The sequence below is a fragment of the Schistocerca gregaria genome, chromosome 5, assembly GCF_023897955.1.
Source record: "Schistocerca gregaria isolate iqSchGreg1 chromosome 5, iqSchGreg1.2, whole genome shotgun sequence".
NCBI classification, from domain to species: Eukaryota; Metazoa; Arthropoda; class Insecta; order Orthoptera; family Acrididae; genus Schistocerca; species Schistocerca gregaria.
The window spans coordinates 573285401-573308274 of record NC_064924.1 but is presented as its reverse complement, the minus strand read 5'-3'; the positions used below and the strand labels follow the sequence as shown (position 1 = coordinate 573308274).

Here is a 22874-nt window from a genome sequence, read left to right as displayed (position 1 = left end):
CGGATGTGGACTCTGACCACAATCTATTGGTTATGACCTGTAGATTAAAACTAAAGAAACTGCAAAAAAGTGGGAATTTAAGGAGATGGGACCTGGATAAACTAAAAGAACCAGAGGTTGTACAGAGTTTCACGGAGAGCATAAGGGAGCAATTGACAGGAATGGGGGAAAGAAATAAGGTAGAAGAAGAATGGGTAGCTCTGAGGGATGAAGTGGTGAAGGCAGCAGAGGATCAAGTAGGTAAAAAGACGAGGGCTAGTAGAAAACCTTGGGTAATAGAAGAAATATTGAATTTAATTGATGAAAGGAGAAAATATAAAAATGCTGTAAATGAAGCAGGCAAAAAGAAATACAGACGTCTCAAAAATGAGATCAACAGGAAGTGCAAAATGGCTAAGCAGGGATGGCTAGAGGACTAATGTAAGGATGTAGAGTCTTATCTCACTAGGGGTAATGTGGGTACTGCCTACAGAAAAATTAAAGAGACCTTTGGAGAATAGAGAAACACTTGTATGAACATCAAGGGCTCAGATGGAAACCCAGTTCTAAGCAAAGAAGGGAAAGCAGAAAGGTGGTAGGACTATATAGAGGGTCTATACAAGGGCGATGTACTTGAGGACAATATTATGGAAATGGAAGAGGATGTAGATGAAGATGAAATGGGAGATACGATACTGCGTGAAGAGTTTGACAGAGCACTGAAACACCCTTGGGAGAGCCAGTCCTGACAAAACTCTACCATCTGGTGAGCAAGATGTACGAGTCAGGCGAAATACCCTCAGACTTCAAGAAGAATATAATAATTCCAATCCCAAAGAAAGCAGGAGTTGACAGATGTGAAAATTACCGAAATATCAGTTTAATAAGTCACAGCAGCAAAATACTAATGCGAATTCTTTACAGACGAATGGAAAAACTAGTACTAGCCGACCTCGGGGAAGATCAGTTTGGATTACGTAGAAACGTTGGAACACGTGAGGCAATACTGACCCTACGACTTACCTTAGCAGCTAGATTAAGGAAGGGCAAACCTATGTTTTTAGCATTTGTAGACTTAGAGAAAGCTTTTGACAATGTTGATTGGAATACTCTCTTTCAAATTCTAAAGGTGGCAGGGGAAAAATACAGGGAGCGAAAGGCTATTTACAATTTGTACAGAAACCAGATAGCAGTTATAAGAGTCGAGGGACATGAAAGGGAAGCAGTGGTCGGGAAGGGAGTAAGACAGGATTGTAGCCTCTCCCCGATGTTATTCAATCTGTATATTGAGCAAGCAGTGAAGGAAACAAAAGAAAAATTCTGAGAAGGTATTAAAATCCGTGGGGAAGAAATCAAAATGTTGAGGTTCGCCGATACATCGTATTTCTGTCAGAGACAGCAAAGGACTTGGAAGAGCAGTTTAACGGAATGGATAGTGTCTTGAAAGGAGGATAGAAGATGAACTTCAACAAAAGCAAAACGAGGATAATGGAATGTAGTCGAATTAAGTCTGGTGATGCTGAGGGATTTAGATTAGGAAATGAGGCCCTTAAAGTAGTAAAGGAGTTTTGCTATTTGGGGAGCAAAATAACTGATTATGGTGGATGTAGAGAGGATATAAAATGTAGACTGGCAATGGCAAGGAAAGCGTTTCTGAAGAAGAGAAATTTGCTAACATCGACTATAGATTTAAGTGTCAGGAAGTCATTTCAGAAAGTATTTGTATGGAGTGTAGCCATGTATGGAAGTGAAACATGGACGATAAATAGTTTGTACAAGAAGAGGACAGAAGCTTTCGAAATGTGGTGCTACAGAAGAATGCTGAAGATTAGATGGGTAGATCACATAACTAATGAGGAAGTATTGAACAGGAATGGGGAGAAGAGAAGTTTGTGGCACAACTTGACCAGAAGAAGGGATCGGTTGGTAGGACATGTTCTGAGGCATCAAGGGATCACCAATTTCGTATTGGAGGGCAGCGTGGAGGGTAAAAATCGTAGAGGGAGACCAAGAGATGACTACGCTAAGTAGATTCAGAAGGATGTAGGTTGCAGTAGGTACTGGGAGATGAAGAAGCTTCCACAAGATAAAGTAGCATGGAGAGCTGCATCAAACCAGGCTCAGGACTGAAGACCACAACAACAACAACATATTTATTCTGAAAATAGTATACTGCAATTTAATGTTACGCTAAGCAGTTGTCTTCACTCACCAACTGACGTTACCACGAGTAGCGATGTTTTGACGTTTGAAGTGGGCGCGGCGCTGTACTAACGCCGGAGCCGCGTGATGTCACGCTGAAAATCTGTGGTGAGGCGTTGTAGTTCTCAGTCAGCCGCTCCGTAGCGCTGCAGGCGCGCGTAGTTTGTAGTTTGGCCGCTAGATGCCGGGTTGGTGCTCGGTGTCTCGAAGTCGCGCTGGTCGCTGTCCAGTGTAGTGCGTCTGCGTGTGATCTACTCCTTGCACAGGCAATTGGGATGATGTGTGAAATCACCTCGCGGATCGAATCTCTTTGACGCAGCTGCTGCACGGGTCTGCGTGACGTCATTCAACAATTGCGTCGCCACATAAGTTGTCGCCTGCATAACAGTGTATGGGTCCACATGAAGTTGCTCGATTTTCATCATTCAAAAAGCAATTTAGGTCATAACATTACTATTAAACACTTCTTTAAAAGCTTTAGTGACAAATTCTTGGCTCGTTTTGTTGTGGTAATGTTCACACGTGACTTTCTTTGGTGTTCACTTTTCACATTTTTTCGCACGGATTTACGCGTTTGCACATTATAACACAGTTTATCGACACTACTACTCCTATCTAATATGGCGAAAAAACAGTTTATTCACAATCGTAAGATGCTATTACTTCGTATTGTTCAAGATGCACTGTTTCTTGAAGCGATTTTTAGTTTAACAAAACATGGTGTAGACATTGTTCACCGTCCAACATTGGTTATGGTTATGCTGTTTTAACTACGCTAATCATTTTTAAGGTCCTGCACATCGAAAAACTGTTTTAAAGTTTCAATTTTGCATCTACCTGTGCATATGTAACCGAATGAATTTATTGCCCGAATTTAAAGTGTGCATACTGTCTTCATCCGAAATTGGAAAATATTTTCTCGCGTTAAGCAAGATAAAATTACCTATTGTTCTTTACTATTCATTCGAAGATTGCACTTGAACTTTCACGGTAAGCCAAGGTGCAACACCTCCGTTTTTATCCCAACCTGATCTGATCGAATAACAGTCCAATATTTATTACTAACATGACCGTGAACCTAATGGGGCTGGTAATCGGAATTTACTGCTACGGAAGTTGTTACTTTCTAGTTCGTCCTGTTCAATACTATAATACTGAATGTCTGGTAATATGGAACACCACCACAGTTTTACTAATTACGAACTTATATTCTTCTGAAAACACAAAAAGGAGACAGCCACTGCCTTCATCATACATATCTAATTACGGCTGATCTCAGCACAGGCTTTCTTCATTTTCCATTATCGTCACACGCTAATCCATCATTGCATCCAACACTGCAATCCAAGGTCAGGCCGACGCGGTGGACCAAATATCGGCACTAGTAACGTCACTGATCACTTTCATAATGATACTTCCTCAGTTTCCCGGTGTTAATCTATTACTTAGGGGTCTAACCATGGCGATGGTGACACCCTTCTCGGTTAAAGACCCTGTATTCCAACAATGGCCTCCACACACACACACACACACACACACACACACACACACCATTCCCATCAACCACACTGTCGCATCTCGACACTCGTTCCCTCAACACGTCACAATCGATTGTTCTCCCTATCGACCTGTGCCGAGTGCAAATTATAGTAAGGGCCTACGGACCCCTTACAAACAGAAACTGAACATTTTTGGGTTCCATGATGAAGAAAACTTGAAGTAGAAGAAAAGTGTTAATGAGCTGCTCTAACTACTAAGTTCAGAAACTTTTGCTCTTCGCATTCTATTCTTGGAAACGAATAGTTCAAAACCTTAATTTTCTCCCCACTTGTATGAGTGTGTAAAGTGGGAGACACTGCCAGTTTCTTGGTCCATCACTTTTTTTTTGTCACGTTATTTATAAACCACTATACATGGCAGCTGATTCAAAATTTCATATTCGCAGTGCTTCACTTCCATAAAAGTCTTATTTCACAAACCAGTCAGGTAAAAGGGACAATCAAAACATACAGAAAATGTGAACTTAAGTTAATGAGCATCATAGTCGCAATGTTCCATATCCTAAACCTTTCGAGAGCAGCTACTGTCTTCATATATATAGTTAGAAGGCTACCTAGCCATTGACCTTCGTCTGTGCGAATGCGCACAGGTTGCCCAAACTCTTACGGGAATTGCCAAAGCGTGCGCGAGTAATGAGTGGATGGGGAAATGTTTATAAGGTATATTATATATGTAGAATTGTGGACGGTTGGGAATGTGAGTCTCATGGTAAGCGTGCAAGGGATAAGTCCCTGCAGTCGCGCTATTCATCTGTGTCCTCAGTGGCTCAGATGGATAGAGAGTCTGCCATGTAAGCAGGAGATCCGGGGTTCGAGTCCCGATCTGGGCACACATTTTCAGCTGTCCACAACGAGGTATATCAACAACACCTGTCGGCAGCTGAGGGTTTCAGTCAGTAATCATTTATTCCAGGGAAAAACTGTACTGTCATCAACAGTATTCTGTTCTTTTGAGAGCAGCTGCTGCTGTCTCCATATATAATAAAGTCTTTGTTGAAGTATTTATTTCTTGCGTAGAAGACAAAAAAGTCATTATGAGAAACATACACTGAGTGCCAGAGAAACTGGTGCAGGCATACGTATTCAAATACAAAGATACGCAAGCAGGCAGGATACGAGGCTGCGGTCTGCAACGCCTATATGAGACAAGTGTCTGTCACAGTTGTTAGATCGGCTACCGCTGCTACAATGGCAGGTTATCAAGATTTAAGTGAGTTTGAACGTGGTGATATAGTCGTCACACGAGGGATGAGACACTGTATCTCCGAGTAGCGATGAAGTGGAGATTTTCCAGTACAACCATTCATGAGTGTACCGTGAATATCAGTAATCTGGTAAAACATCAGATCTCCGACATTATAGCTGCTGGAAAAAGATCCTTCAAGAACGGGACCAACGACGACTGAAAAGAATCGTTCAATGTGACAGACGTGCAACCCTTCCTCATTTTGCTGCAGATTTCAATGCTGGGCCATAAACAAGTGTTAGCGTGCGAACCATCCAACGACACAACATCGATACGGGCTTTCGGAGCCAAACATCCACTCGTGTACCCTTGATGACTGCACGGCAGAAAGCTTTACTCCTCGCCTCAGCCCGTCAACACCGATGCTGGATCGTTGATGGCAGCAAACATGTTGCCTGGTCGGACGAGTCTCATTACAAACTGTATCGAGCAGATGAACCTGTACATGTATGCAGACAGCCTCATGAAATCATGGACCCTGCATCTCAGCAGGGGACTGTTCAAGCTGGTGGAGTCTCTGTAATAGTTGGTGCGTGTGCAGTTGTAGTGATATAAGACCGCTGATACGTCTAGATACGACTCTGACAGGCGACGCGTATGTAAGCATCCTGTCTGATCACCTATATCCATTCATGTCAGTTGTGCATTTCGACGTATTTGGGCAATTGCAGCAGGACAATGCACAAGCCAAATGTCCGGAATTGCTACAGAGTGGCTTCAGCAACACTCTTCTGAATTTAAACACTTCCGCTGGCCACAAAACTCCCCAGACACGGACATTATTGAGCATATCTGGGATGCCTTGAAGGCTGCTGTTCAGAAGAAATCTCCACCACATCGTACTCTTACGGATTTTGGGCAGCCCTACAAGATTCATGGTGTCAGTTCCCTCCAGCACTACTTCACATTAGTCGAGTACATGCCACGTCGTGTTGTGGCACTTCTGTGTGCTTGTGGGGCTCTACGCGGTATTGGGTTTTAGGCAGGTGTACCAGTTTCTTTGGCTCTTTAGTGTATAATGTAATGTAAATGGTTTAGAAAATATGAGGAGCAGGGAAAAAATGCAGTGTGTACAGTTTTTCGCACAATACTTTCTTAATACTTATTTGGTAATGCTTAAATGTTTCAGGAGGTAAAGTACGAGTATTTTGTGATTTTCTGAGCATATTGCATTGTTGGGGCAGCCTGCCTGAACGCAACGAAATATTTACAAAATTTTATTTTCACTTATTTAAAAGAATATAGGATGTTGGTTGTAAGCAGTAAAGAAATTCCAGTGTGTAAAATATTACTTAATCGGTGTACCTGCCTGTAGATGCTTTCTAAATGGTGCCCTGGCAAAGCCTTTCTGATAGTCTTCCCTCATTTACTTCAAATTAAAAAAGAAGAGCAAATGCACCTTATCTCCGCCCGAAAGCTCACAGATACTTCACTGCCTGCTACATCTGCCTAAATTGCAGAATATCCCGTTGCAAAGATGGGCGTTGCTAACTGTGCATAGTCAGTGGAGGGGCACTGCCAGATAAAGTTCATCATCAACTGCTTACTGAATTCAAATATTTTAAAAATTTTACAACTCAAGTTGGATGAGAAACTTTCTAGGAACTCTTTCATTTACGACCAAAACAGAAAATTATTGTTGCTGATTTCACGCACAGAATAATCAAAACTGTCACTGACATCGATGGTGAAAGCTTTATAACGTTGTTAGTTTTACCTTAATATGTCCTACGGAATTACATTCTGGCAAAGGTTGACTTTTACCAAGAGCCATACTGTTCAGTACATATATTCCAATGTGAAATTCTTATCTATGAAGATCTGTAAATTCATAAGAACCTGCAACATACAATACGTGAATGCTAGCAAGGAGAGCAGTCTACACTTCATAATACTCCATTAAATTTAGCGTAGAAAAGTTTCCTTTTTCTGTATGTTGGTCTTCAATACAACTGAAACATATAAGCGAAAAAGTTAAACTATTGTGAATAATAGCCAGCTGCACTGCTCTGTAAACTGTTTGTAGCTTATGTCATTCACGATGAGCCCATTTCGGCACATTGGCATCACCAGCTGCTCTGTAAATACGAGGGTGAGTCAAATTAAAAACTTAAATATTTTTTTAAATATTAAAAAAAAATGACTCTGAGCACTATGGGATTGAACTTCCGAGGTCATCAGTCCTCTAGAACTTAGAAATACTTAAACCTAACTAACCTAAGGACATCACACACATTCATTCCCGAGGCATGATTCGAATCTGCGACCGTAGCGGTCGCGCGGTTCCAGACTGTAGCGCCTAGAACCTCTCGGTCACATCGGCCGGCTTTAAATGTTATTTACTGTGCAGAAGTGGGTCAAAGCTGTATCACTTTTCAACATAATCTCCCCCACGCTCAATCCAAGTCCTCCAGCGCTTGCAAAGTGCATAAATTCCTTTAGAAAAAAATTCTTTTGGTAGTCCGCGCAACCACTCATGCACTGCGTGGCGTACCTCTTCATCAGAACGGAACTTCTTTCCTCCCATTGCGTCTTTGAGTGGCCCAAACATATGGAAATCACTTGGGGCAAGGTCTGGTGAGTATGGTGGATGAGGAAGACACTCAAAATGCAAGTCTGTGGTTGTTGCAACTGTTGTACGGGCAGTGTGGTGCCTTGTATTGTCGTGTTGCAAAAGGACACCTGCTGACAGCAATCCACGTCGCTTTGATTTGATTGTATGCCACACATGATTTTTTAGGAGATCTGTGTGTGATGCACTGGTGTCAGTGGTCCCTGTAGGCATGTAATGCTCCAAAATGACGCCTTTTTCGTCCAAAAAGAGAGTCAGCGTAACCTTCCCTGCTGATGGTTCTGTCCGAAACTTCATTGGTTTTGGTGATGAAGAATGGTGCCATTCCTTCCTCGCTCTCTTCGTTTCCGGTTGGTGGAAGTGAACCCAGGTTTCGTCCCCAGTAACGGTTTTTGCAAGGAAGCCATCACCTTGTCGTTCAAAGCGCCGAAGAAGTTCTTCACAAGCATCAACACGTCGTTCTCTCATTTCAGGAGTCAGCTGACGTGACACCCATCTTGCAGACATATAGTGAAACTGGAGCACATCATGCACAATGTGGTGTGCTTACCCATGACTAATCTGTAAACATGTTGCAATGTCACTCAGTGTCACTCTGCGGTTTTCCTTCACTATGCCTTAAACTGTTGTAATGTTCTGTGGAGTCACAACTCGTTGTGCCTGACCTGGACGAGGAGCATCTTCCACTGAAGTCACACCGTTTGCGAACTTCCTACTCCAATCGTAGACTTCTGCTGTGACACACATGCATTGCCGTACTGAATCTTCATTTATCGATGAATTTCAGTAGGTTTCACACCTTCACTACGCAAAAACCGAATAACAGAACGCTGTTCTTCCCCGGTGCAAGTCGCAAGTGGGGCGGCCATCTTTACACTGATACTGAGACGGTATGTGTGCCTCTGCACTATGCTGCCACTTACAGGCCATTCTGCACGTTGTTTGTAGGACGCTTACCAACTTACAGGATAAACGGCGTAAAATTTCGATTTGTTATTACAAATTTAAGGTTTTCATTTGAATCACCCTCGTACGTAAGTAAGAGATGATCTTTATATAATGGTCTGTAACTATGATCTGAAAAGCTGCGATACTTCGTTAGGTGTTTTTACCTTATATGTAGGTCGTTGATGTCATATCCTGTCCTTTTTAGAACCATTCTTTTGTCCAAAGCGTACACTGAGACGTATATCTGATTTTAATTGGTTTCCACATGTGCTACTTTTCTGACAGCTTGGATGACAAGGATCAGCGATATTACATTATTACGTAGTTACCGTTATTAATAAGTGATGCATGAAATTCAGTTATTTGTTACTATTTTTATATTTATTATTTTATTTTTTATTTTTTTATTTTGTTACTATTTTTATATTTATTATTTTATTTATTTTCTATTTATTATAGCTCTTCCTGGTCGTAGTTACATACAATTATATAAAGACCATCGCTTACAGAACAACTGATGATGACAATATGCCGAAATGGACTCGTCATGAATGATATAAAATAAAAACAGTTTACACAGCAGTGTAGATGGGTAATAATCATGAAATTGCTACAGGCCCCAAAAAATGAAAAATGAAAAATAAATTCAAATTTAAGCTGAATGGCTTCCTTGTGGCACAATGTTTCTTATTCCTGCACAAAAGCTGTCCATCCTACTTTAGAAGCATTCGGCCGAAGTAGGTCAGGTGAATAAAGGGCGCGGTCTAACACAGGAATGCTGTATTTCGCTGGAAACCTCTTAATAGACATTGTAGTATAAGATGATGTGTTGTATTGATGCAGAACCCATGATCCCTTCTTTCACAGTTCGGATCTTTTTTTTTTTTCACGAAGTCGAGCAAAACAATCCCTGTAGTAACGCTGATTAATAGTTTAACCTTCAGGAATCCAGTGAAGATACACGATTCTATGAATATCTAAAAAAACATCAACATCGCTATAATCTTTATTTGCTCATTCGAGTTTTTCTTGCTGTCGGTGAAGTGAGCCCCTTCCAATGCATGGACTGGCGCTTAGTTTCTGGATCATAAGTGAAAAATCAAGATTCGTCACATGTTATCAACCATTCCAAGGAATCGGGATCATTTTTGGTGGTATTCAAACTGACAATACAAACATTTTCACGGGCTTATTTTCGCTCGATCGTGAGAATTTTCAGCACTAGTTTCCCACACACTTTTCTTATGTTAAATTGGTTATATAAAATTTGTCTTACGGATTCTTTGTCAATCCCTACGGTTTAAGTAAACGATCTATTACTCAAGCGACGGTCAGATCGAATCAGATCACCTAATTTTTTTAGCATCTTCATCCTTTTTTATGCTGAAAGGCGTCCCGGGCCAGAATCATCTTCAACGTCTTCTAGGCCATTCTGGAAACGCTCGAAGCATTCAAGAACTCGCGTACGTGATAAAAAATCTTCGCTATACATTTCTTTTAGCAACGGATAGGTTTCAATAGCTTTACAGTGATTTTGCTACAGACACCAGACATGCCGCATTCGACTGGGAAGGTTCCACGCTTCACAGCTCTTGGTTGTACCTCTTTGGCGCATCGTTACTTTCTCTGTGACAGAAAAGCCCCATTATTTTCTAGCCACACCTAGTACGAAAATTTCGGTATACTTCACATTAAAGAGTTCTTGAATTCTATGGGTTCACATTAAATGTAGCTCACACATTCGTAGAAGATTCTCATGGTATTCCAAAGCGCCAATGTATTTTTGTTTTAGGGTGGCAGAGATAGCCGGTGCGGTGAGCGGAGTCATCCTTATGTTCGGAGGCGTTACTTTCTGCTGTGTCAAGTGTTGCAGGACCAGAAGACGAGGCAAGTATTTATTCTGTCAGTCACGTGCAAAACTACAGAACTTTCGAGATTCCCAGCTCAGCAATTGGCAGCTACAGTACCAGTGGGTAGTGAGTTTATTACGGTCTTTCCAGTGCGTTAGAATCCCCCTGTGACCTGGTTGTCGCTGCGGCTTCCATTACGCGACTTCTGATCGATCCGTCTGTACTCGTGTCTGAGTGGCGGACAGAGGTCGGTTCGCGTATCACGAGACGGAAGGCAAAAGAGGGATCCACAGAACGCTTGGCTCCTTATGCCTTAGCAACAAGTACGAGGTGCTACCCAGTGTCGATAATACTTCTAAGTCCCTCCTGCTGGACCAAAAGACAACCCAGTCCAGACAAGTGCCGCTGTTGGGTATATTAGTTACTCACTGGATGTTCCAACGTTAGATGTTCATTGGAGTCCCTCAGGGAAATAGCAGACAGGGCGGGAAAGAATACCAGTGTGCATACGATATAGTCCATTAAATTTCGGGCATGAAGTCGAGCAAATAAAATATCCTATACTGATATTTCGGTCGCGTATGGTCCGGCCATCCTCAGCGTGAGTCACAAGACTGAAGGACAAGATGCTAAGTGCGGCCTTATATGCTCCACCGCGGCGGTACTGCACATGATGGTCACAGATGCTGGTGGGCGACAGAGAAATACGCTGACACATGCGCCGCCTGTGGCGAAGGCGAACAGACATTCGATTCGCTTATCGGTGTACGATCGGCGGCGGTGTCACCATGACGACTTCTCTGTAGTTTAATTACCCCACGAGCCGGATTCCATGGTTTGTCCAAATTAAAACCATTATCTCTATGTACACTCCTGGAAATTGAAATAAGAACACCGTGAATTCATTGTCCCAGGAAGGGGAAACTTTATTGACAAATTCCTGGGGTCAGATACATCACATGATCACACTGACAGAACCACAGGCACATAGACACAGGCAACAGAGCATGCACAATGTCGGCACTAGTACAGTGTATATCCACCTTTCGCAGCAATGCAGGCTGCTATTCTCCCACGGAGACGATCGTAGAGATGCTGGATGTAGTCCTGTTGAACGGCTTGCCATGCCATTTCCACCTGGCGCCTCAGTTGGACCAGCGTTCGTGCTGGACGTGTAGACCGCGTGAGACGACGCTTCATCCAGTCCAAAACATGCTCAATGGGGGACAGATCCGGAGATCTTGCTGGCCAGGGTAGTTGACTTACACCTTCTAGAGCACGTTCGGTGGCACGGGATACATGCGGACATGCACTGTCGTATTGGAACAGCAAGTTCCCTTGCCGGTCTAGGAATAGTAGAACGATGGGTTCGATGACGGTTTGGATGTACCATGCACTATTCAGTGTCCCCTCGACGATCACCAGAGGTGTACGGCCAGTGTAGGAGATCGGCTCCCCACACCATGATGCTGGGTGTTGGCCCTGTGTGCCTCGGTCGTATGCAGTCCTGATTGTGGCGCTCACCTGCACGGCGCCAAACACGCATACGACCATCATTGGCATCAAGGCAGAAGCGACTCTCATCGCTGAAGACGACACGTCTCCATTCGTCCCTCCATTCACGCCTGTCGCGACACCACTGGAGGCAGGCTGCACGATGTTGGGGCGTGAGCGGAAGACGGCCTAACGGTGTGCGGGACCGTAGCCCAGCTTCATGGAGACGGTTGCGAATGGTCCTCGCCGATACCCCAGGAGCAACAGTGTCCCTAATTTGCTGGGAAGTGGCGGTGTGGTCCCCTACGGCACTGCGTAGGATCCTACGGTCTTGGCGTGCATCCGTGCGTCGCTGCGGTCCGGTCCCAGGTCGACGGGCACGTGCACCTTCCGCCGACCACTGGCGACAACATCGATGTACTGTGGAGACCTCACGCCCCACGTGTTGAGCAATTCGGCGGTACTTCCACCCGGCCTCCCGCATGCCCACTATACGCCCTCGCTCAAAGTCCGTCAACTGCACATACGGTTCACGTCCACGCTGTCGCGGCATGCTACCAGTGTTAAAGACTGCGATGGAGCTCCGTATGCCACGGCAAACTGGCTGACACTGACGGCGGCGGTGCACAAATGCTCCGCAGCTAGCGCCATTCGACGGCCAACACCGCGGTTCCTGGTGTGTCCGCTGTGCCGTGCGTGTGATCATTGCTTGTACAGCCCTCTCGCAGTGTCCGGAGCAAGTATGGTGGGTCTGACACACCGGTGTCAATGTGTTCTTTTTTCCATTTCCAGGAGTGTATTAAATTATTAGCTAATCTAATCTCTACAGTTTCCTTGAAGACAGATTCCCAAACGGAACAGGTGGATGTTAAAATCTTTACACCACTGTAATTCATGGAATGCGCTGTATCAAAACAATTTTCGGCCACAGCTGACTTGTCTGGCTGTAATAAGCGTGTGTATCTTCGATGCTCCACACATCTGTCATGAACGGTGCTTGTTGTTTGACCTGTGTACGACGTTTCACAATTTCCGCAAGTAATCTGATAGACACCCTCTTTACGAAGATGTAAATCGTTCTTCACAGAGGTGAGTAAAGCTGCAATCTTCGTGGGGGCCGGAAGATCACCTTAACACAGTGTTTCTCAAGAATACGGCCTATCTTCGAGGAAAGAGCACTCACATAGTGCAAAAACGCACTAGATCTGAAGGATTTACTATTTTCTTCTCCATCACTACCTGCATTCTAGGTTTTGCATTGAATGCCCTACGAATTTGTTGCAGAGAAAATCCATTCGATTCAAAAATGCTTTTGAGTTATGCGAGCTCGTCTTGCAAATTATCTTTATCGGATATACAGTGCGCCCTATGCACTAAGGTCTTAAGGACGCCTACGGTCTGTGAAGGGTCATGGCAGCTACTGGCATAAGGATATAGATTTGTGTGTATTGGTTTCCGATATACGTCATCTCCTAATGTGCCATCAACTTTACGGTGAACGATAACGTCCAAAAACGGGAGGCAGCCGTCTTTTTCTATTTCCATACCAGATACAGTGGATGTTGTCGTTCACCGTATTCTTGAGAAACACTGTGTTAAGGTGTTCTTCCGGCCCCCGACGAAGATTGCAGCTTTACTCGCCTCTGTGAAGAACGATTTACAGCTTTGTAAAGCGAGTGTGTGTCAGATTCCTTGCGGAAATTGTGAAAAGTCGTAGATACGTCAAACAACACGCACCGTTCATGAGAGATGTGTGGAGCATCGAAGATACACACGCTTATTAAAGCCAGACAAGTCAGCTGTGGCCAAAATTGTATTGATAAAGGGCATTCCATGAATTACAGTGATGTGAAGATTTTAACATCTACCTCTTCCGTTTGGGAATCTGTCTTAAAGGAAGCTGTCTCTGATTAGATCAGCTAATTATTTAGTAAACAGAGATAATGGTTTTAACTTGGATAAACCATGGAATCCGGCTCGTGGGGTACTTCAACTGCAGAGAAGTCATGATGGTGTCACCGCCGCCGATCATACATCGGCAAGCGAATCGAATGCCAGTATGCCTTCGCCACAGGCGGCGCATGTGTTACCTTAGTTCTTTGCCACCAACCAGCGTGTGTGATCCGCGTGCACAGTACCGTTGCGGTAGAGCATAAAAGGCCGCACTTGGCATCTTGTCGTCAGTCTTGTGACTCACTCTGAGGATGGCCGGACGATTCGCGGCCGAAATATCAGTAGAGAAAATTTTATTTGCGCGGCTGCATGCCCGAAATTTAATGGACTGTTCATTGCGCTGCTAGAAGTTGAAAATGCACATGCATACGTTATGTTTGCCGTGGTTTTCGTCCGAGTCGTGGAGGAGGCTCTGCTGGAGACCATCGAGCAGTGGCGCATGTCGGCTCGAATGGCGACTGCCACTGGGTTCCGAGGAGGCCATCCTTGATTCCTTTCGCCAGATGCCTGGTCTGATTAAGGCAACTAGCATCGCACGTGGAGTGCAGGCAAAGCTCACTATCTGTAGCATCGCAAGCAGGGTCGATCGCACTCCACTGCTTTGTAGCAGAGTGGAATGTCTAAACCAGAGGCTCAAACGATCCTGCGACGATATCGGAAGCGAATTTCTCTATCTCCACTATCGGTTGGAGAATTGTAGGGCTCCTCTAAATAGGGCAAGCGTGCACCGCATGCAGGAAGCGGTTACTGGGTTGTGTGACGTGCAGAAAGGTTTTTTTTAGATCAGAGCAACACTCACCTTTGGAATCTGAGACAATCTCCTGCCAAATTCGAAGATAATCAGCCACAATGTTCTCAGGGAATGCTCGTCCTTGCAGATTAGACATATCAGTAAACTGCAGAAGCATTCAAGGAAACTTGCTAGAATTAGTATCGCTTATTGAAGATTATAACGCCCAGATATTATTAGGAACAAAAAAAAGTTTGAAACGAGAAGAGAAGAGAAACGAAATTTTAGGGCTATGTTATTCGCCAATGGTGGCGCCATATTTAATGCAGTAAATAATTCGATTATATCCAGTGAGGTTCTCACAGTTTCCGAACGTGAATTGATCTGGTGAAGTTAAGCATCAAAGATCGATCAAAATGGTAATCGGATGCTTTTGTAGGCTGCCTGGGAAGTAAAGAGCTTCAGAGAGAACTTGTAGAATATCATTAATAACTTTCCTGATCATGCCCCTGTAATAGGGGCTGATTTCAATTCGGCAGGTGTAGATTGGGAGAGGCATGCTATCAAAAATACTGCCAGAGGTGGGTATCCGTGTGACACCATTGTGAGTATCTTGTCCGAAAATTACTTAGAGCAGACAATTAGAGAACCAACTCATGAAGATAAAGTCTTTGACTCCCTAGTAACAAACAGACCTGAATTTATCGAATGACTAGACGAAGAGGAAGTTATCAGTGATCACAAGGCTGTGATAGCAACTGGGAGTATTAAGAATGCTAGGAAAAAGGTATTCACTTGGCAATAGTGACAGGACAGAAAGTGCAGAGTATGTAAGTAGTCAACATCAAATATTCAATGCTGAGGACGAAAATGTGGAGCACAAATGGAAGTAGTTCATAAGCATCGTTCAATACGCCTTAGATTGAACACACTCTTAAAGGATGAAAAACACACCGTTATTTAAAAGCCATGTTAAAAAACTGCCAAGTAAACAAGGAGAGCTTCATCTCAGATTCAAGAAAAATCGAAAGCTAACTGACAAACAAAAGCTGAACGAAGCGAAAATGAGCATAAAGAGAGCTGTGAGACAAGCGTTCAACGACCTTGAAAGTAAAATTCTGTTAACCAATCTGACTAAAAACCGTAAAGGTATTCGTCTTACGTAAAATCCCAATCAGTTATAAATCAACTATTCAGCCACTGTGGTCATACCTTAACGGAATATAACAGAGAGAAAAACCTAAATACTGTGAATTTTGTCACCGCGGAATTTCGTAATATGGTCCCTCCATTCACCAATCGTGAGAAAGTCGAAATGGCAGATACTGAGATAACTAACTGCTTAACAGAAAAGAAACTATAATCGCTTAGTAGTGGAAAGGCATCAGGATCAGATGAAATACCTGTAAGATTAACAAAGATATTGCGAAAGAAATTGCCCCCCTCCTAGCAGTAATTTATCGTAGATCACTTGAGCAACAAAGGGTACCTGGTGACTGGAAGAAAGCACAGGTCACCCACGTTTTTAAGAAGAGTCACAGAGCAGTAGCACATAATTAGATGCCTATCTCGTTGACTTCAGTCTCGGAACATGTTTTATGTTAATGAATTGTGAACTTTTAGGACAACTAAAATCTTCTCTATATAAATCAACATGGATTCCGCAAACAGAAATCTTTCGAAACTCAGCTCGCTGTATTTTTCCATGAGATCCGTAGGGCTGTAAACAACAGCGTTCAGGTTGATGCCGAGTTCCGTGACTGCAGGAAGGACGTTGGTACCGTCCCACAATGTCGTTTAGTGAAAAAAAAATACGAGCTTACCGAGAGGCGAACCTCTTTGCAGACAGAACTTTATAGGTCGCTCTTAACCGAACAAGGACGATAATGTATAGGAAATTTCCAGAGTAGCCCGAGGAGGTGTGATAGGACCGTTACTGTTTACGTGGTACGTAAATGCTGGAGTAGAAAGCGGCGGAAGCTCTTTAACACTCTTTGCATATGATGCAACTGTCTATAAGAAAGAAGCAACACCAGAAGACAGCGTCTATTTGCAGAATGACCGAAAGAGGATTGGTGAATGCTGCAGACTCTTGCAGTTGACTCTGAACGTAAGTGAATGTAACACCAGGATGAAAAATGCTTCCATCATAGCACAAAAAAGGCGAATTTATCCTGGGCAAAGTTGCGGATGTAAAGGGAGCGAAATAGGTTTCCGACTTATCTGGCAGCTTCAAAGACATTTAAATCAAAACATCTTGACATATTCGCCCTTTTTACTTGTTAGAACTAGTACCCCCTTCACGTGTCAGTTAAAGCAACACGATACATGATGTAATGTCGTATAACACGACACATGTCATCTCATGTTTACTACGACTGACGAATCTCCAGGGTTTTGGGCAAAGGATCGAGGGCTTTGGCATATAAATTGCGAGATGCAGGTGTGGCAACTCCTTACAGCTAAAAGAGCTCACTGAGCTGGGGTAGTGGGGTTACCTTGCAAAAGCTCGCATATGTGTCAAGACGTTTTGATTTAAATGTCTTTGAAGCTTCCAGATAGTTCGGAAAACTAAGTCCATTCTTTTACATCCCTAACTCTGCCCAGGACATGTTCGCCTTTTTTGTGCTATGATAGTAGCATCTTATATTTTGGATTCCAACTTTACCATAACTTTGACGTAAGCCGCCACAGCTTTGCAACAGATGTAAATTTTTGTTGACTGCGGCGACGGGTGATCCGGCATAGGTTTATAGGTTTTTTTTTTTTTTTTGCTTATGTCGTGGCAGCGTATAAAGCTCTCTTAAAACAACAGGATAACCACTAATTACATGTATTTACCTAACTTCTTATAAAATTTGAGCCGATTCGCCAAGTTTGAAACACAGATGGAGTGTGCATTAAAAAATCTCACAAAAAACGTGTTTTTTGTACGTAAAATCCAAATGTAGCTTTTTGAAAGCAAGTTTTCAATTTGATCGTAATAATGATTTTTTTTTATTTATTTGCTTCACTTCCAGGCATTCAATTCAGGTAAGAACGAATTTTACGTGCTACATTTATGTTGTTGTTGTTGTTGTTGTCTTCAGTCCTGAGACTGGTTTGATGCAGCTCTCCATGCTACTCTATCCTGTGCAAGCTGCTTCATCTCCCAGTACCTACTGCAACCTACATCCTTCTGAATCTGCTTAGTGTACTCATCTCTCGGTCTCCCTCTACGATTTTTACCCTCCACGCTGCCCTCCAATGCTAAATTTGTAATCCCTTGATGCCTCAAAACATGTCCTACCAAGCGATCCCTTCTTCTAGTCAAGTTGTGCCACAAACTTCTCTTCTCCCCAATCCTATTCAATACCTCCTCATTAGTTACGTGATCTATCCACCTTATCTTCAGTATTCTTCTGTAGCACCACATTTCGAAAGCTTCTATTCTCTTCTTGTCCCAACTAGTTATCGTCCATGTTTCACTTCCATACATGGCTACACTCCAAACAAATACTTTCAGAAAGGACTTCCTGATACATAAATCTATATTCGATGTTAACAAATTTCTCTTCTTCAGAAACGCTTTCCTTGCCATTGCCAGTCTACATTTTATATCCTCTCTACTTCGACCATCATCAGTTATTTTACTTCCTAAATAGCAAAACTCCTTTACTACTTTAAGTGTCTCATTTCCTAATCTAATTCCCTCAGCATCACCCGATTTAATTTGACTACATTCCATTATCCTCGTTTTGCTTTTGTTAATGTTCATCTTATATCCTCCTTTCAAGACACTGTCCATTCCGTTCAACTGCTCTTCCAAGTCCTTTGCCGTCTCTGACAGAATTACAATGTCATCGGTGAACCTCAAAGTTTTTACTTCGTCTCCATGAATTTTAATACCTACTCCAAATTTTTCTTTTGTTTCCTTTACTGCTTGCTCAATATACAGATTGAATAACATCGGGGAGAGGCTACAACCCTGTCTCACTCCTTTCCCAACCACTGCTTCCCTTTCATGCCCCTCGACTCTTATTACTGCCATCTGGTTTCTGTACAAATTATAAATAGCCTTTCGCTCCCTGTATTTTACCCCTGCCACCTTTAGAATTTGAAAAAGAGTATTCCAGTCAACATTGTCAAAAGCTTTCTCTAAGTCTACAAATGCTAGAAACGTAGGTTTGCCTTTTCTTAATCTTTCTTCTAAGATAAGTCGTAAGGTCAGTATTGCCTCACGTGTTCCAACATTTCTACGGAATCCAAACTGATCTTCCCCGAGGCCTGCATCTACCAGTTTTTCCATTCGTCTGTAAAGAATTCGCGTTAGTATTTTGCAGCCGTGGCTTATTAAACTGATAGTTCGGTAATTTTCACATCTGTCAGCACCTGCTTTCTTTGGGATTGTAATTATTATATTCTTCTTGAAGTCTGAGGGTATTTCGCCTGTCTCATACATCTTGCTCACCAGCTGGTAGAGTTTTGTCATTACTGGCTCTCCCAAGGCCGTCAGTAGTTCTAATGGAATGTTGTCTACTCCGGGGGCCTTGTTTCGACTCAGGTCTTTCAGTGCTCTGTCAAACTCTTCACGCAGTATCGTATCTCCCATTTCGTCTTCATCTACATCCTCTTCTATTTCCATAATATTGTCCTCAAGTACATCGCCCTTGTATAAACCTTCTATATACTCCTTCCACCTTTCTGCCTTCCCTTCTTTGCTTAGAACTGGGCTGCCATCTGAGCTCTTGATATTCATACACGTGGTTCTCTTCTCTCCAAAGGTCTCTTTAATTTTCCTGTAGGCAGTATCTATCTTACCCCTAGTGAGATAAGCTTCTACATCCTTACATTTGTCCTCTAGCCATCCCTGTTTAGCCATTTTGCACTTCCTGTCGATCTCATTTTTGAGACGTTTGTATTCCTTTTGGCCTGCTTCATTTACTGCATTTGTATATTTTCTCCTTTCATCAATTAAATTCAATATTTCTTCTGTTACCCAAGGATTTCTAGCAGCCCTCGTCTTTGTACCTACTTTATCCTCTGCTGCCTTCACTACTACATCCCTCAGAGCTACCCATTCTTCTTCTACTGTATTTCTTTCCCCTATTCCTGTCAATTGTTCCCTTATGCTCTCCCTGAAACTCTGTACAACCTCTGGTTCTTTTAGTTTATCCAGGTCCCATCTCCTTAATTTCCCACATTTTTGCAGTTTCTTCAGTTTTAATCTACAGGTCATAACCAATAGATTGTGGTCAGAGTCCACATCTGCCCCTGGAAATGTCTTACAACTTAAAACCTGGTTCCTAAATCTCTGTCTTACCATTATATAATCTATCTGATACCTTTTAGTATCTCCAGGGTTCTTCCACGTATACAACCTTCTTTCGTGATTCTTAAACCAAGTGTTAGCTATGATTAAGTTGTGCTCTGTGCAAAATTCTACTAGGCGGCTTCCTCTTTCATTTCTTAGCCCCAATCCATATTCACCTACTATGTTTCCTTCTCTCCCTTTTCCTACACTCGAATTCCATTCACCAATTACTATTAAATTTTCGTCTCCCTTCACTATCTGAATAATTTCTTTTATTTCATCGTACATTTCTTCAATTTCTTCGTCATCTGCAGAGCTAGTTGGCATATAAACTTGTACTACTGTAGTAGGTGTGGGCTTCGTATCTATCTTGGCCACAATAATGCGTTCACTATGCTGTTTGTAGTAGCTTACCCGCATTCCTATTTTCCTATTCATTATTAAACCTACTCCTGCATTACCCCTATTTGATTTTGTGTTTTTAACCCTGTAGTCACCTGACCAGAAGTCTTGTTCCTCCTGCCACCGAACTTCACTAATTCCCACTATATCTAACTTTAACCTATCCATTTCCCTTTTTAAATTTTCTAACCTACCTGCCCGATTAAGGGATCTGACATTCCACGCTCCGATCCGTAGAACGCCAGTTTTCTTTCTCCTTATAACGACATCCTCCTGAGTAGTCCCCGCCCGGAGATCCGAATGGGGGACTATTTTACCTCCGGAATATTTTACCCAAGAGGATGCCATCATCATTTAATCATACAGTAAAGCTGCATGTCCTCGGGAAAAATTACGGCTGTAGTTTCCCCTTGCTTTCAGCCGTTCGCAGTACCAGCACAGCAAAGCCGTTTTGGTTAATGTTGCAAGGCCAGATCAGTCAATCATCCAGACTGTTGCCCCTGCAACTACTGAAAAGGCTGCTGCCCCTCTTCAGGAACCACACGTTTGTCTGGCCTCTCAACAGATACCCCTCCGTTGTGGTTGCACCTACGGTACGGCCATCTGTATCGCTGAGGCACGCAAGCCTCCCCACCAACGGCAAGGTCCATGGTTCATGGGGGGAGGCTACATTTATCTCGACCTTATATCATCGTATCTTGACAACGGATAAAGATTACTCGATAAAAAAAATTCGTTTTGACTTCATTCATTTATCTATCTTTGTGCAAAGTTTGAACCGGTTATTGTAAGTTTTAAGTATAGAATTGGTGCGTTTTAAAAACATCCTACAAAAACCTGTTTTTATTGCATGTTTTTACACGAAAAATCTGAACGGTACACTTACAAATTGTGCTGTTAGCTTAGCATTAATTTCAGCCCAATTAAATTTTTTGTACAAAAGGAATTAATCGACTTGCGCAATTTGCCTGGACGCCAGCTCCGATTTTCAGTTCAAATATCGCTTAATATAATGTAGCATAGCTACACAAATGGCCACTGCTCCGCACCAAAGCAAAATATTTTAAACCCATATTCCTAGCGCAAATAGGAAACAAACACCAATGCCCTACAAACCATGATTCTTCACGTAGCCTTCTCCTACATATTTGTTACAGCGCGGATCTACCGTAAAATATGTAGGAGTAACTATTCAGAGCGACCTTAAGTGGAAATACCACATTAAACAAGCAGCAAGGAAAGCAGACGCCAGACTGAGATTCATAGTAAGTCTCTTATGTAAATGTAACTCATGCACGAAAGAAGAGGTTTAAAAGGCGCTTGTTCGACAGGTTGCTGAGCATTTGTTCATCAATGTGGGAGCCTTACCAGGGAGGACCGATAGAAGGTATAGAGAAGGTCCAACGAAAAGCGGCGCGTTTCGTCGCGTGATTGTTTAGCCGGCGCGAGAGCGTAACAGAGATGGCCAGCAAACTCCAGAAGCAGATGCTACAAGAGAAGCGTTGTGCATTACGGAGAAGTTAACCATCGAAAATTCGAGAGGTAACTTTCCGGGAAGAGTCGGACAACTTACTACTTTCCCCAACATACATCTCGTGAAATGATTACGACGAGGAAACCCGAGAAATTAGAACTAATTTAGAGGCACAGCCACTACCATTCTTTTCTTCGCGACATTAGTGGGTGGAACAGGGAAAGGAGATGACTTAGTAGTACGAGAAGTACCCTCAGTCACATACATCGCGTGACTTGTGGGGTATTGTTGTAGATGTTAAATGGACAAGGTGTTCCAATAAGAGAGAAAGTTTCGAATTACGCGCTGTTTTGGCTATTCGGATTTGATAGGTCGCTAACTGTGACAAATCGGAAGGAGACAGGTAGGAATGGGTAAACAAGGAAACCTACATGATACAACAACGCGACCTTATTGTTGAGCATTACTAACAAAATATTGAAAGTCTGGTTGCAATGATTTGAAAAAAAGCGGATTTCAGAGTACTTGATGTCTCAACACAAAAGTTTTGTCTCAAGTACAGATAGTGTTGAGGATCAGAGGACAAAGTTCAAAACCATCGTACAATATGCGTTATTTGAGTATGTGCCAAGCAAGATCGTAAGAGATGGAAAAGAGCCACCGTGGTACAACAACCGAGTTAGAAAACTGCTGCGGCAGCAAAGGGAACTTCACAGCAAACATAAACATAGCCAAAGCCTTGCAGACAAACAAAAATTACGCGAAGCGAAATGCAGTGTGAGGAGGGCTATGCGAGAGGCTTTCAATGAATACGAAAGTAAAGTTCTATGTACTGACTTGGCAGAAAATCCTAAGAAATTTTGGTCCTATGTCAAAGCGGTAGGTGGATCAAAACAAAATGTCCAGGCACTCTGTGACCAAAATGGTACTGAAACAGAGGATGACAGACTAAAGGCCGAATTACTAAATGTCTTCTTCCAAAGCTGTTTCACAGAGGAAGACTGCACTGTGCTTCCTTCTCTAGATTGTCGCACAGTTGACAAAATGGTAGATATCGAAGTAGACGACAGAGGGATAGAGAAACAATTAAAATCGCTCAAAAGAGGAAAGGCCGCTGGTCCTGATGAAATACCAGTTCGATTTTACACAGAGTACGCGAAGGAACTTGCCCC

General features: G+C 42.9%; 1 protein-coding gene across 1 annotated transcript in view; it reads left to right on the top strand.

Moving 5' to 3' along the window:
* LOC126273412 (uncharacterized) overlaps positions 1 to 22874 on the top strand; it is a 125071-nt gene that overhangs the window by 70758 nt on the left and 31439 nt on the right. Inside the window, exon 3 of the mRNA XM_049976963.1 lies at positions 10299 to 10393. Within this exon, the coding sequence (XP_049832920.1) occupies positions 10299 to 10393 (95 nt within the window). The remainder of the gene's footprint in view (positions 1 to 10298; positions 10394 to 22874) is intronic.